This window comes from Ovis aries, chromosome 20 (assembly GCF_016772045.2).
Source record: "Ovis aries strain OAR_USU_Benz2616 breed Rambouillet chromosome 20, ARS-UI_Ramb_v3.0, whole genome shotgun sequence".
Lineage (NCBI taxonomy): Eukaryota > Metazoa > Chordata > Mammalia > Artiodactyla > Bovidae > Ovis > Ovis aries.
The window spans coordinates 34303276-34319805 of record NC_056073.1 but is presented as its reverse complement, the minus strand read 5'-3'; the positions used below and the strand labels follow the sequence as shown (position 1 = coordinate 34319805).

Here is a 16530-nt window from a genome sequence, read left to right as displayed (position 1 = left end):
TGCCATCCAGCCATCTCATCCTCTGTCATCCCCTTTTCCTCCTGCCCCCAATTCCTCCTAGCATCAGAGTCTTCCAATAAGTCAACTCTTCGCATGAGGTGGCCAAAGTACTGGAGTTTCAGCTTTAGCATCAGTCCTTCCAAAGAAATCCCAGGGCTTATCTCCTTTAGAATGGACTGGTTGGATCTCCTTGCAGTCCAAGGGACTCTCAAGAGTCTTCTCCAGCACCACAGCTCAAAAGCAACAATTCTTCAGCTCTCAGCTTTATTCACAGTCCAACTCTCACATCCATACATGACTACTGGAAAAACCATAGCCTTGACTAGGTGGACCTTTGTTGTCAAAGCAATGTCTCTGCTGCTCAATATACTATCTAGATTGGTCATAACTTTTCTTCCAAGGAGTAAGCGTCTTTTAATTTCATGGCTGCAGTCACCATCTGCAGTGATTTTGGAGCCCCAAAAGATAAAGTTTGACACTGTTTTCACTGTTTCCCCATCTATTTCCCATGAAGTAATGGGACCAGAAGCCATGATCTTTGTTTTCTGAATGTTGAGTTTAAGCCAACTTTTTCACTCTCCTCTTTCACTTTCATCAAGAGATTTTCAGTTCCTCTTCACTTTCTGCCATAAGGGTGGCGTCATCTGCATATCTGAGGTGATTGATATTTCTCCTGGCAATCTTGATTCCAGCTTTGCTTCTTGTAGCCCAGCATTTCTCATGATGTACTCTGCATATAAATAAAGAAGCAGGGTGACAGTATACTGCCTTGACATATTCATTTTCCTATTTGGACCAGTCTGTTGTTCCATGTCCAGTTCCAACTGTTGCTTCCTGACCTGCATATTGGTTTCTCAAGAGTCAGGTTAGGTGGTCTGGTACTCCCATCTCTTTCAGAAGTTTCCACAGTTTACTGTGATCCACACAGTCAAAAACTTTGGCATAGTCAATAAAGCAGAAACAGATGTTTTTCTGGAACTCTCTTGCTTTTTCCATGATCCAGCGAATGTTGGCATTTTGATCTCTGGGTTCTCTGCCTTTTCTGCAACCAACTTGAACATCTGGAATTTCATGGTTCATGTATTGCTGAAGCCTGGCTTGGAGAATTTTGAGCATTACTTTACTAGTGTGTGAGATGAGTGCAATTGTGTGGTAGTTTGAGTATTTTTGGCATTGCCTTTCTTTGGTATTGGAATGAAGACTGACCCTTTCCAGTCCTGTGGCCACTGCTGAGTTTTCCAAATTTGCTGCCATTTTGAGTCTGACCACATTCTGACTTATACTATAGTTAATTATCCTAACAACACCAAACCCCACTCCTTTAATTCAGTTCCCTTGGGGCTATAAGAGTATGCCAACTGCCCTGAAATTACTATTTATTGAGTATCAACCATAGCAGAAACTGGCCAGCCATTTGTTCTTTCTGAGGTAAATATTATAATTAAAAGCAAATACCCAGCTTCTGGTATTTTGGATAAACTGACAACTGGACAAAATCTTTACTGCTATTCCAGATAAAAGTTCATTTTGTGTTAATGTCTTTCTTTTAGAAAGAACTTGCATTCTAGATAGCGTTCAGGTGAATAGAAACGGGACTGATATGTTAGCTGGAAAAAACCCACTGTCTCAAGAGACAAAAGTAGACAAATCATGCATCTTCTGCATAGTCAAGACCCATTTATAAGGATCTGGCAGCTCAGAGAGTAAAGAGTCCCCCTGCATACAGGAGACCTTGGTTCCATTCCTGTTCAGGAAGATCCCTGGAAGAGGGCATGTCAAACCACTCCAGTATTCTTGCTTAGAGAAACCCCACGGACAGAGGAGCCTGTCAGGCTGCAGCCCAAGGGGTTGTCAGTCCATGGGGTTGTGAGGTGTTGGACATGACTGAGCAACTACACACAGCAAACTTCTCACGTTGATATCCTGACATTTAGAAACAGTTTCTCTCACTAGTGTGCTTAACTACAACTCCTGCTTTTCAGTGGAAGATCAAAGATAAAAGTAATATTCCATAACAGTCAAGTAATTATTTCTATCAAGGTATTTTCTGAACGCTAAGCTAGAGAAATACACTGTGGGATAGAGCAGATAATGAGAAGTATAAGAGATCCAAACAGGGAAGCTGCTCAACCAATTGATAATATTCTTTTCGGGAAGAAGAACAAACCTCAGTTTGGAATCATGTTTTATACAGCGATTTGCATAATTTTTGCAAAGGTAAAATATTTTCCACTCTAATTTTCCTTTTCCAGTTGAGAAAACCAAGCCCTAGAGAAGTGAAGATAGGTTTTCCAAGTCAAAGAGCAGTTATGTTAGGATTCTGATGAGAGCCCAGTGACTGGACTTAGGGTCCAGTTTCCTCATCTTTATGCTGAAAGGCTGGAGATTGGGGTACCAGTAATGGTGCCATCTTCAGGCTGAATTTTTTTTATTTTGAGAAAGTTCTATCTTTGCTCTTAAGGCCATCAACTGATCACATAAAATGCACAATCTATAGGTTTGAATTTAATTACCTCTCAGAAAATATGTTCCCACGTGAACATGTCAAAGAATTACAATTGGAAATAAATGTACAATTCTATGGAATATGTTACCATGTGCCACAGGGATTGAATATCTATGCTATCTCTTTCACATTCATGAGCTTGGAAGGGAAAACAAGATTGACAATTTTTTTTTTTTCCCAATTCATGTCCAGTGTTTTAGTGCATGCAGGCTGCTGTTACAAAATGCCAGAAGCTGAGTGGTTTATAAACCACATTATTTATCACAGTTCTGGAGGCTAGAAGTCCAAGATCAGGGTGCCAGAATAGTAGAGTGAGTGAGGGCCTCTTCCAGGACATATCCCTAAATAAAAGTGATCAACAAGTATTTCTGCATCTTTTGTAAGAACCCTAATCTCATTCATGAGGGCTCGGCCCTCATGACCTAATCATTTTCCAATGGTCTCAGTTCCTAAAATCATCTATTTGGGATTGGTTTTCAACATATGAATTTTTGGAAAACACAAGGATTTAGACCATGGCACCCAATGAGGAGACTGACCTGTCTAAGATAATCCAATGTCTCATGCATACTGAATGCTCTGTGGTGTGATAGGAAGCCAAGGACTAAGGAAGCTGAATAAGGACCAGCAGCCCCAGGTGAGATGGCAAACTCCTTGATGGATTTCACAGCACTATATGAGTATTTACAGTGTCTTCCTTGGTTATCAGTCATTGAGAAATCCCCCCCCCCCCTTCTAAGATGTTCCTATTTGAAATATGAGTTAATTACTGAGTTCTTAGACAAAGTACCATTTGACCAACATAATAATATCAAGACTATACATAAGAAGAAAAGGGCCTTTGACAGATGCAAATTTCAGAGTGGAAAGTCCTCAAGACTTAATTCACTTCAGATTGCAATTACAAGTTTAGGGATCTCCCAAGACCATTCTTAGGTTCCATATTCAGCTAGTACTCCAAGAACTCACTGAAAGCTGTTATACATGTGGTTATGGTTTATTCCAGATCTTTGATTTATTTTTAATTCATTTTTATTTTTCGTGCAGCATAATTGGTTTACAATGCTATAAATGTCAGTTTTTGTTGAACAGTGAATAACATATACTTAATTCCACTCTTATTAAGATTCTTTTCTCATGGAGCTACAGACAGGTTTAAAAAAGGAAAAGGAGTATGTCAAGGTTGTATATTGTCACCTTGCTTATTAAACTTATATGCACAGTACATCATGGGAAATGTTAGGCTGGATGAAGCACAAGCTGGAGTCAAGATTGCTGGGAGAAATATCAATAACCTCAGATATGCAGATGACACCACCGTTATGGCAGAAAGTGAAGAAAAACTAAAGAGACTCCTGATGAAAGTGAAAGAGGAGAGTGAAAAAGTTGGCTTAAAGCTCAACATTCAGAAAACGAAGATCATGGCATCTGGTCCCATCACTTCATGGCAAGTAGATGGGGAAAATGGACAGTGGCTGACGTTATTGTTTGGGCTCCAAAATCACTGCAGAAGGTGATTGCAGCCAGGAAAATTAAAGATGCTTACTCCTTGGAAGGAAAGTTTTGAGCAACCTAGACTGCATATTAAAAAGCAGAGACATTACTTTGTCCACAAAGGTCCATCTAGTCAAGGCTATGTTTTTTCCAGTAGTCATGTGTGGATGTGAGAGTTGGACTATAAAGAAAGCTGAGTGCCAAAGAATTGATGCTTTTGAACTGTGGCTTTGGAGAAGACTCTTGAGAGTCCCTTGGACTGCAGGAGATCCAGTGCATCGTAAGGAGATCAGTCCTGGGTGTTCATTGGGTGGACTGATGTTGAAGCTGAAACTCCAATATTTTGGCCACCTGAATGGAAGAGCTGACTCATTTGAAAAGACCCTGAAATTGGGAAAGATCGAAGGCAGGAGAACAAGGGAATGACAGAGGATGAGATGGTTTGTTGGCATCACCTACTCAACGAAGAGGAGTTTGGGTAGACTCAGAGTTGGTGATGGACAGGGAGGCCTGGCATGCTGCAGTTCATGGGGTCGCAAAGAGTCAGACACAACTGAGCGACCGAATTGAACTGAACTGGAGTAGCTCATTACAGAGAGTTGAGTAGAGTTTCCTGTTCTATACAGTAGGTACTTATTAGTTATCTATCTTATATATATTAGTGTGTACACATCAATCCCAATGACACCAGGCATCCCTCTGTTCTTCCCCCTTGAACCATAAGATTATTTCCTACATTGTGACTCTCTTCCTGTTTGTAAATAAGTTCATTTATACCATTTTTTAATATTCCATATATTATTTGTATCATATGCATTTGTCTTTCTCTTACTTCACTTGGTATGACAATATCCATGTCCATCCATATTGCTTCTGATAGCATTATTTTGCTCCTTCTTATGGCCTAGTAACATTACATTCTATATCTACACTACATCATTTTTGTCCATTTCTCTATTGATGCACATTTAGGTTGCTTCCATGTTCTAGCTATTGTAAACAGTGCCTAAATGAATACTGCTGTGCTTATTCGCTCAGTCGTGTCCAACTCTTTGCGACCCCATGGATTATAGTCTGCCAGGCACATCTGTCTGGACAATAAAAGGCCAGAAGATTGGAGTGGGTTGCCATGCCCTCCTCCAGGGGATCTTCCAAACCCAGGGATCAAACCCAGGTCTCCTGCCCTGCAGGCAGATTCTTTACCATCTGAGCCAGCAGGGAAACCCTGATGAAGCAAGGAACACTGAGGTGCATGTAACTTTACAAAGCATGATTTTCTCTTGGTATATATCCAGGGACTTGCAGCTTTTTAAAAGATACAGATAAAAAACTTCTCTAGAGTTGCAGCTGATACTACATGACCAAAACCCCCAACCTGGATCACATCATTCTTGTAGCCCAAAGTTTTACACTAAATCAAACTGTTTACATCCCTATCAGGCTCAAGACCCTCACATAAACAATAGTACTTTTCTCAGTGTCAACCTTTGACACCTTTAGTCACCCTTTTCCAGAGGAAAAAACCTAAGGGTTTAGAGAGGAGCTCCCAGGAAGCAAGGGCAAAGTGCAGCCTTCCCTTTGGATGAGGCAGAGCCCTTCACTACACAGCCAGGAGGCTGGTTTTGCTTGACAAGACTCCCTCATTGTAAATTCACAGTAAGAAAATGTGAAGTGACAAACATTGGTCAAGCATTTACCTTCCTCTGGTCTTTCTCTGAAATGTTTTTCTTGCATATCTTCATTAATTCTTATGCAACTCCATGAGGTGGACACTAGTTTGAATGGCATTATGGAGAGAAGTAAATTAAGGCTGGCCTGAAGATTCAGAGCTAGTGAGTGGTGGAGTGGGAGTGTGTACAAGGGCTACAGGACTCCAAGGTTCATACTTAAAGCCACTATGTGGCAAAGATACCAACATTTCTTTTTTTAGCATTTTTATTTACTTGGTTGTGTTCCTTAATTTTTGCACATCCGGATTTTCCAACTCTCTTGTGGCATGTGGGGTCTAGATCCGAGAGCAGGGATTTAGCCCCAGGCCCCCTGCATTAGGAGCAGGGATCCTTAAGCACTGGACAATGGGGAAAGTTCTAACACCATTTCCATTTGGAGTAAATGTTCACATTCAAGTGCACATCCAAGGAAGATAGTTGAATCAATATTGTCCCGTCCTGCCATTCTATTCCACAACATATATGAATTAAGAAAGATAGAACACTAACTCTTCTTGCTATCCATTTAACATAAATAAATAAAAGACAGAAAGACATGAAGACTTACCATAAGCTCATGATGCCATGATCAAAGAAGGCTTAGGCAACAGGAGCATTTCAAATGGTCATTTTGTCTGGCATCCCAGATATTTGTACATCCTGGGACATCACACAATAGTGATGATGAAAGTGAAAGGCATGCCTTTCTTTATCAAAGAGGGCCAGGGCAATTCTGAAATGGGAGGTGGGAAAGAAGACTAGTACGTTAGCCTTCAGATACAAATGCTTTCTCAGAGAGAAAATTTTAGAAAAGAATTCATATGAATGTTGAGAGTCTGAAAACTGTTTCCCTTAAAATTCTCCCCAAGAGCATACGATGTGGAAAACCTAGTGTACCCCAGAATACCCTGGTTTGTAAACACAGTCTGAATGATCCAATATTCTAAAGATTTTCTCAATTATGGGTGAAGCTTTCATGAACTTCCCATGTGACCAATGGTGTTGATAACTGATAAATCAATTGGAATGAGGTTCCTGAAAATGGAGTGGACAGATGAGAAATGTAATCTGAAGTCTAAGTGAAGGGAGTTTGATACACAGTGGGAGAAAGGATTTTTACTTTTCTGAGGAATGGTGGTTGGTGAGATGTGGTGCTCAAGGTTCTATGTGAAAGAGCCCACTCCCTGCATCAACTGAGGACAGGGAAATGGATGGGGTCTAAGTTCTGGTGGCAAGACAGAAGTGTTTCAGCCCACAGCTCTTCATTATGGACAGAGCGAGCTCTCTGCAGGCAACAGTATCCAAAATAGGATACCAGGAACAGCAATACAAATGACCCAGCGATGGTGGAGCAACACAGACCTGTTTTAAGCAACCGAAGGGGTTCTTAGTGTGAAAATATTGATGGTCTCCCCACCCCTTACTTCTTAGTTCTACTTTTGTCTGAGAGAAAATTTCCTCCAAGAAGGATAGGAGTTCACTCTCATTCTAGGGAGCCAACTGGGGAGTCTAAGCCATGGAATCACCATTTGCATCTAGAGTCACTTTTATAACAATGCTGTGTCTCCCACTCCTCAAGTGCGTGGCCTTGGAAATAGCAGTTACAATCGTGATTTTAAAGAAATAGTAAATACAGATGTTCATCTCTTATAGTGCCTGTAAAGTTTAGAAACAGATAATTGTGAAATTGTTTCTTAAAGATGGGACAGCTGCCTGCGTTTTAATTACCTTGATGACTGTAGAATATGCCCTGAGGTTAAAATGTCTTTTGCTGAGAAAAGGGACTTTTTCCCTACCACACCCAATGTATCATCTTCTTCACTAAATTTCATGTAGCAATGTAACTTCTAATTTTTAATTTCTTAATACCCAGTGTCCCCAGGAAGAATTGCAAAAAGTTAAACATGACTAAGTGACTGAACTGCACTGAACTGAATACCCACTGTCCCCAGGGGGTAAAAGCTTTATGGAAATATGAGTACCCTGTCTTAATACAAAGTGTCCTGTATGGCTACTGTTCTTAAAGACCCAAATGGCCATTCTTTCCTACCACTCAGCACTTTATTCAGTGCACATTTTTACATTTATTTATGGTTCTCTTCTTTTTCTGCAATGTCAGCATTAACCATCTAATGTTTGTTTTACTTTTGTTCCCCTATTGTGTCATTAGCCACAGGATTTCTTAGAGAATGTAGTAGGTTCAGTGTGAATCTGAGTCATGCTCTATGATAAAGAATACAACTTTGAGATATAAATCAGGATCATTAAAGAAACATGGTAGTTGGTTAAAAAATGTTGAAATGTCGCCTTATATAAGGCTATATAATTCTTTAACCACATTTATCTTGATGGAAAGTTTGAGTTAGGTATTTGATAGGCCTCACAAGTTTTATTTTCTTGGGACAATCATCAGTGTAGATGATGGATGCAGCCATGAAATTAAAAGATGCATGCTCCTTAGAAGAAAAGCTATGAGAAAACTAGATGGCATATTAAAGAGCAGAGACATCACTTTGCCAAAAGAATGACTGTATATTCAAAGGTATGGTTTTTCCAGTAGTCATGTATGGATATGAGTGCTGTACCATATAAAGAAGTCTGAGCATGAAGAACTGATGTTTTTGACCTGTGGTGCTGGAAGTACTCTTGAGAGTCCCTTGGAGTAAAGGAGATGAAACCAGTCAATTCTAAAGAAAATCAACCCTGAATATGCAAGACAGGAAAAAAGACACAGATGTGTATAACGGACTTTTGGACTCAGAGGGAGAGGGAGAGGGTGGGATGATTTGGGAGAATGGCATTCTAACATGTATACTATCATGTAAGAATTGAATCGCCAGTCTATGTCTGACGCAGGATACAACATGCTTGGGGCTGGTGCATGGGGATGACCCAGAGAGATGTTATGGGGAGGGAGGTGGGAGGGGGTTCATGTTTGGGAATGCATGTAAGAATTAAAGATTTTAAAATTAAAAAAATAAAAAAATAAAAAAAATATTCAAAGGAAGTACTAATGCTGAAGCTCCAATAATTTGGCCACCTGATTCGACGAGCTGACTCATTGTAAAAGAGCCTAAAGCTGGGAAAGATTGAGGGCAGGAAGAGAAGGGCGCAACAGAGGACAGGATGTTTGGAAGGTATCACCAACCCGATGGACATGAGTTTGAGCAAACTCCAGGAGATAGTGAAGGTCAGGGAAGCCTGGTGTGCTGCAGTCCATGGGGTCACAAATGTCAGATATGACTTAGTGACTGAACAACAAGAAGAACAAGGCCTCATGTGTGGATATGAAGTTTAACATTTATGAAATATAAGGAGTCTTACATTACACGTATAGAATAACTTCAGTAATCTGAGTTGTAATAAAGGCTAATCACAGCACAATTAAAAGGCCCAATGTAATCACAATTCTTTGATTTGTTGTTACTACCAGTTTCTAATTGTTGTTGCTATTTAGTTGCTAAGTACTGTCTGAAACTTTGGGGACCTCCTGGGCTGTAGCCCACCAGGCTCCTCTGTCCATGGGATTTCCCCCCCAAAAAATATTGGGTTAAGTTGCCATTTCCTTCTGCAGGGGATCTTACCTATAGAACCCAGAGCTCTGTCCAAAGGTCATGTGAGGAGGCCTGTCCTGAGGAGTGGAAAGTTCGCTCCTAGGCTCATGAGTCCATGTGTCTGCCCAGAAGTCCACTCATAGGAAGGACAGAGCTACAGGGAGCAGGTGAGACGTGTGAGTCACAGGCTAGGGATCTTTTGCTGTTTTTGCCCGGCCCTCGCAAAGATAGGAGAGAGCTGATAGAATTCAGCGCCCTTCCCCAAACCTGCGGCACCCTTCCCCAAAACTGCGGCACCTTTCCCCAAACCTGCGGCACCCTTCCTCAAACCTGTGGCGCTCTTCAGATTTTAAATGTCTTTCTTTTTATAAACTCTTCTCCAACCTGGAGTCCCGTCCCCATCTCCTCCTGGGGAGCTCCTCCAGATCCTATTTCACTTCCTTTTTGAAAATTTTTGTAATTTTTCCAGACAAATCAGCTCTCCTCTCCTTTGGGTTGCTATGTTAAGTTTTACTTACATTCACCAAAGAAATGAATACAACTGAACTAATTATTTATTCACATATTTATCTCTTTCTCATGAAAAATTTGGGACCAGCAAGATTAAATTTAAACACTAAACCCTCCAATATTCCATTAATGTATGTTGAAGAAATGCTCAAAATACACAATTTATTTATAAATTGGTTACTGATAAATTGGCATGGTCATTTCTCATGCCAAAATGCTATAGGCTATGTTTCAGGATAGTATTACATTTTTATTAATGTAAAGGAGTAAAGTAGTAAACTCAAAATCAGTTAAATATTTTGCAAATGTGAATAATTTAAAAAACTCATCTATAAATACAAATTCTTAACATAAAGGGATCCTTGAAAAATACTGAGCGTTTATATTTAACATTCAAGGTAACTTTTTACTCTTGATCCCCAGTGTGGCAAAAGGCAGAGGGTTTATCCAGAAAGTCTGGGACATCTTATTTTCTCTTATCCAGGGAAAATGCCTGTTGAATAAGTATTACAACCTAGACTCTCTTTCCTTCCCCTCTTATGTTAGGAAAATTTCACAAGTCATCAAGTTTTTCAGGGCTATATCCTCCTAGATTCTTTTGTCAGTTAACAAAGGTGAAACAGGAATATGAAGGACCGTACAAAGTCTATGGCCAAAGTCTATGTCTACTTTTTTCCCAAGATGTAGGTTATCTTTTAATGGACATACAACACGATGCACATTTAGATATGCAGCACAATGGTTTGATATTTGTATATATTGCAAAGTTATGACCACAGTTATTCTGGTGTTAGTGTACTAGTGTGATCCATCATCACAGACTGCTTCAAACTTTTCATGTGTTGAGTACTTTGACATCTACTCTCTTAGCAACTTTCAGGTATACAATACACTATTATTAACTTTTTGTATTATATCCCCATGACTTGTTTATAATGGGAAATCTGTATCCATTTCACTCATTCTGGCTCCCCCACCCAAACCCTGCCTCTGGAAATTACCAAACTGTTTTCTGTATTTATGTTTTGCTCTTTGTGGTTATCGGTTTTTGATTCCTCATTTAAGTGAGCTCATATAGCATTTGTCTTTATCTGATTTATTTTGCATAACATAATGCCCTCAAGGTTCATTCATGCTATCACAGAGAGCAAGATTTCTTCATAGTAAGTCCATAACTAATACATTAAGAGTACTTGCATAATCCTGAGGATAATGTTGGTTAGCTCCACACCCTATTTACCCCTCATAGTGAACAAGTTGTTAATAGTGGTATAATTCATGTAATTTACTGTTTCATTGTTCCTTGCCTGTTTGCTTGACACCATTTTGCTACCTGCTCTGCTCTTGATTGCCAATGTCCAGTGCAATAGCAAGCATCATTTGCACCTGGCCTGAGAGGTGGGACATGGAACCGTTGCTATACTGGGGCAAAAACCATTATGTTTATATAAAAACCATTATGATTATATTAAAAAAAAACACCCAAAACCCACTTCTGGAAATCACCAATCTCTTCTCTTTATTTATGTTTTGGTCCTCATGGTTGTTGTTTGATGCCACATTTAAATGTGATCATACAGCATATGATCACAAATATGAAGCAAATATAATTTTTTACTAGAGAAACTGTATATCAGTTTTTAAATCAAAAAAGCAACGCAGTGACTAAATTTTGTGGATTTTAATACTTCACAGTTGCTTACTATTTCTTTCTTTGGCCATTTCAGTTTATGTGAAAAAAATTATTTTAAGAAATGAACATGTATCACCGTTTATAAAAATAAAATGCAAATCTATCCATGATGCTACTCAACATGGAAAAAAAGAAGAGACACTAATAAAACTTAATTAAATCATTCAATATTTAAAATGAATTTCTAACTCTAGCTTATTTAATGGTTCCCTTTTATGTAGTTGAAGCCCTATTATGAAGTCTATACATAAAGAAAATTCAAAAGTAAAATCAATCTATTTAATGTATTCCTCTTAATCAAAAATTCCATTTCCTTTATCCTTCCTAAATTTAAATAATCTCAGAACACAACATCTCTATTTATATTTTGCTCATATCAGAAAGCACATAATGAAATAGGGTTACAAATGCATCACTTGCTGAGAAGTTGCATCTTTAAATATAACTCATTCATTTCACATGTTTCATTTCATTTCACTAATAATGTATAATAATATTGTCCAATTTAAAATGAATGCCAAATATGTGGTAGATGAGATAATGGATATTTATGAACTTCGTTTTTAACATCTCTCACGACCAACTATATAGATATGTATGTCTTTAATATCCTTCAGAAATTATTTCCTACAGTGAGACATAGGAATTTTACTTTGTATAAAAGACAGAATTAGACCATAATTATCTTCTTTGATGAAAATACAATATATTACCATATTACTACAAGGATTTGTACACATCTAAATATCACATCTCTTACACTATACCACATACATTAAAATGCAAAAAAATTAATAAATAACATAAGTAATGAAACACATCACAAAATACACAAGCATATTCCTGGGTTGCTTTACCCTGTCTAAATAAGAGTGGAAAACAGCATTTCCTCATTTCTTGGAATATTCCCTTGTGGCTCAGTTGGTAAAGAATCTGCCAGCATTTCTGGGGACCTGGGTTCGATCCTTGGGTGGGGAAGATGCCCTGGAGAAGGGAACAGCTGCCCACTCTAGTATTCTGGCATGGAGAATACAGCCCATGGAGTCAAAAAGAGTCACAGATGACTGAGTAGCTTTCACTTTCATTTTTCACCACTGGGACAAAGGGCAGAGGGTTTATCAGTAAAATCTGGGGAGTCTTATTTTCTGTTTTCTAAGGTCAAATGCCTATTGCATTAATATTAAAACGTAGACTCTCTTCCTTCTCTCTTCTTGTCAGTAAAATTTCTCAAGTCATCATGTTATTCAGGGCCATTTGGGCATAGATTTTTAGGTCAATTAATACAGGTGAAATAAGACCATAAGGAACATAGAAATGCATATAATCAAAGTCTCTCTCTCTCCTTTTTCTTTATGGTGTATTTTTTAGATTAAGATATTAATACAATGACATTTAGCATCATACAAGTTTCAGAGGTACAACAGAATGATTTGGTATTTCTATATACTGCAAATAGGGGCTTCCTTGGTGCCTCAGATGGAAAGTAATCACCACAGTAAATCTAGTTAACATCCATCATCACACATTGTTATGATTTCTTTCTTGTGTTGAAAACTTTTAAGACCTACTCTCTACAACTTTCAAGTGTGCGATATGCTATCAGTAACTAGAGTCACCACGCTCTGTGTTGTATCCCCATGACTTGTATATAACTGTAAATTTGTACCTTTTAACCCACTTCACCCATGTTGGCTGCCCACCCAAACCCCGCATCTGGAAACCACCAATCTGTTCTCTGTATTTATGTTTTGTTCCTCGTGGTTGTTGTTTGATTCTACATTTAAGTGTGGTCATGGAGCATTTGTCTTTCTCGGACTTACTTCATATAGCATAATGCGCTCAAGATTCATTCATGTTATCACAAACAGCAAGATTTCTTTATGGTTAGTCCATAACCAATACATTAAAAAAACTTGGAGTACCTCCACCCTACACACCCTTATAGTGAATAAATATTTGATAGTAGTATGTGTGTCTGATTCACTCAGTCGTGAGCGACTCCTTGCGACTCCATGACCTGTAGCCCATCAGGCTCCTCCATCCATGGAATTCTCCAGGCAACAAAACGGAAGTGGGTTGCCATGCCCTCCTGTAAGAAATCTTCCCAACCCAGGGATCAAACTCAGGTCTTGTTCATTGCAAGTGGATTCTTTAACATCTGAGCCACCAGGGAAGGCCTTAGAAGATGATTAAAAAACAAAAAACAAAAACAAGACAAAACAAAAAATACTTACTTTAAATTTTAACATAAAGTACAAGATGAAAATTAAAAGTAGTAAAAGATAGATTTCACAAGAACGTTCTAGATCATGTAACTTTCTGAAACATGTAGAAATATCACTAAGCAGGCATCTATAATTTTAAACTACTTTTAAAGTATATGTTCTATTATCACAGTGATCTTAGAACCCTCCATTATATAACACTGGATCCAAAATACTGTTCCCAGAGCAGAAAACAGGAAAAAGTATAAATGAACCTCTCTAGTCACACCAGCCCTTCCTCAAGGTAGCACTCAAATGGAGGGAAAGCTGGATTCTCTTGATAAACACAAGTGGGTTCTAATCCAAGTGTAAGCCAGAGGTATAACTTGTATGACTCTGGGCAGGTGATTCAACCTCTCCAGTCTTCTGTGTCCTTAAAAATCTTTATGTATTTGACAACGGTTTACTGAATGCCTCCCCAGCACTAGATTCTACATTATAGAAAGAAAATACTTTGATAAATGGGACAGGTGAGGTCACTGATTTCATTAAGATTATTTTCTAGTGGAAAAGATATGTATTTGAACAAGTAATTGAAATCACGAAGAGATGGGGAAACAGGAAGGATTCATCCTGTGGGAGCAGAGAGCAAGGGAACTCGGCTCCTAGTCTAATGGGTTAAGAGTCACTTAAGGTGGTCAGGCTTTCTCAAGCAATTAGACAAATTCCTACCTCTTTAGTGGAGAAACCAGATGAAACACTAGGCCTCTGTTTAGTGCTTAGTTTTTTAAAATAAATGATTGTCCGTCTTCTGCTTTTTAAAACAATATATACAATGTTTAAAGGTTGCTTTCTCCTTACATTTACTACAAAACGTTGGCTACATTACCCATGTTGTAGAAAACATCCTTCAGCTTACCTTATATCCAATAGTTTGGACATTTGCCATCACTTAATAACCCCCCACCCACTACTAACCACTAGGTCCTTCTCCACATTTGTGAATCTACTTTTCTGATTTTTTCAAGCACATGTTAGTTGAGTAACTTAAAGCTATTCAACTTTACTGCATACAAAAGAAATGAACTTTTCTAAATCTATTTACAAAATCAACACTCAAAGTACTATTCTAATTTTTAAAATCAACTTTCAAGAATAATTTGAATCAATTTATTGTCTAATTTAAGTAGTAAATTACCTAACTCTTTTGCCATGTCATTCAAAACAGTAACACATCATTGGCCTAATTAGGCATGCTTTTAATGAACTGAGATATTAAATGTGCAGAAAAGAGGGGGGAGCAATGTAAGATTTCCTTTCTCTTTTCTCACTCATATGTGTACATTAATCCAAACGAATCCCAATGTCACGTCCTTCTAGATTTTTATTCATTCTCATTTAATTTTAGAACTGGAAGACAAGTCCAAGATTATCTGCCATGCCAGATTCCTTCTCTTTGCCCTTCTGGATATACTTTCTTCCTTCTCCACCATGTTTATGGCCTCTGTGGGATGGCCTAGGGACCGCATCAACAGGCCCCCTCACTTTCTGTCTTCCTGTTGCAATCAACAAATGGGAAGCCCGGGCAGGAGATGGATGGAAGGAAACAGAATGAGATCAGTGAACTTATTCCCCTGGCTCCCTCCTCTTAAGTTTTCCAGATACAATTACACTTTCTTCAAGGTGTCGTCTTCTGCAGGACTCTGTTTAAGTTCCACAGATGCCTCCTTCTTCCATTTCTTTGGATCTAGCCTGAAAGCAACTCATTTAATAGCAACCAACTCCCATAACTTGATAACACTCTCAAATATTGTCATTTCAGTATACTGTTTAATTTTTTTGATTTCTAAATGCTACAATTTATTTTCACACATGAAAACACTGAACCTGAAGAAACATGACTATCAAGTTCAAGGTAACACAACTAGTAGCCAGCCAGTGAATGATGGTGGGAAGAAACCAGAACATTCCTTTGCCAGGAACAGAAGCTTCTCTGAACCAAATTAAACACACGAAAAAATGGAGATGTTCTTTGGACCCAAGAGCAGGGAAGTTCAGTGGGACTGACTTGGAGAATGGGAGGAGGTAGTGTCCAACCTTTATTATCAGGAATGTGTCTCTTTTCTCCACTCTTTCCATAGCTCCAGGTTGACAGGCAGGCTGTCCTGACAGAACAGAAAATGCAACTACTAGAAGCTGTATCTTTACTCATCCCAAAAGCTCTAGAGAAGTCCCAGAGGCAAGTATAGTTACTCACAAGCCCACCATGAATAAATTAGGTGAATCCTGAGTGCTCAGATCAAGACAGGTGGCCATTCCTGGAGTGAGGAAATAGGGTCAGCCCCACCCCCAAAACAAAGACTCAGGTGGGGAATAGATGATTTCTAAGAGAAAGAGACAGAAAGAAAGCAGAAGAAAGAAATATTTCCCAGAAATAGGAGGAGAAGGAGTGTAGAACCAACAGACAACTGGTATACCAAAGTGAGAGCAGAATCAGTTGTCTGAATCTAATTCAATTTATCTTTCACTATGACATATACCCGGAGAGGGCAATGGCACCCCACCCCAGCACTCTTGCCTGGAAGATCCCATGGGTGGAGGAGCCTGGTAGGCTGCAATCCGTGTGGTCGCTAAGAGTTGAACAAGACTGAGCAACTTCACTTTCACTTTTCACTTTCACGCATTGGAGGAGGAAATGGCAACCCAGTCCAGTGTTCTTGCCTGGAGAATCCCAGGGACGGGGTAGCCTGGTGGGCTGCCGTCTATGGGGTCGCACAGAGTCGGACACGACTGAAGCGACTTAGTACTAGTATTAATATGACATATACCGGAGAAGGCAATGGCACCCCGCTCTAATACT

At 39.1% G+C, this 16530-nt stretch overlaps 1 protein-coding gene across 1 annotated transcript in view; it reads left to right on the top strand.

Annotated features, from left to right (window-relative positions):
• Nucleotides 1–8716, top strand: part of LOC105613815 (placental prolactin-related protein 3-like) — a 94736-nt gene extending 86020 nt beyond the window's left edge. Inside the window, exon 9 of the mRNA XM_060403459.1 lies at nucleotides 8267–8716. Within this exon, the coding sequence (XP_060259442.1) occupies nucleotides 8267–8285 (19 nt within the window). The 3' untranslated portion in view covers nucleotides 8286–8716. The remainder of the gene's footprint in view (nucleotides 1–8266) is intronic.
• The last annotated feature ends 7814 nt before the right edge of the window (nucleotides 8717–16530 follow it).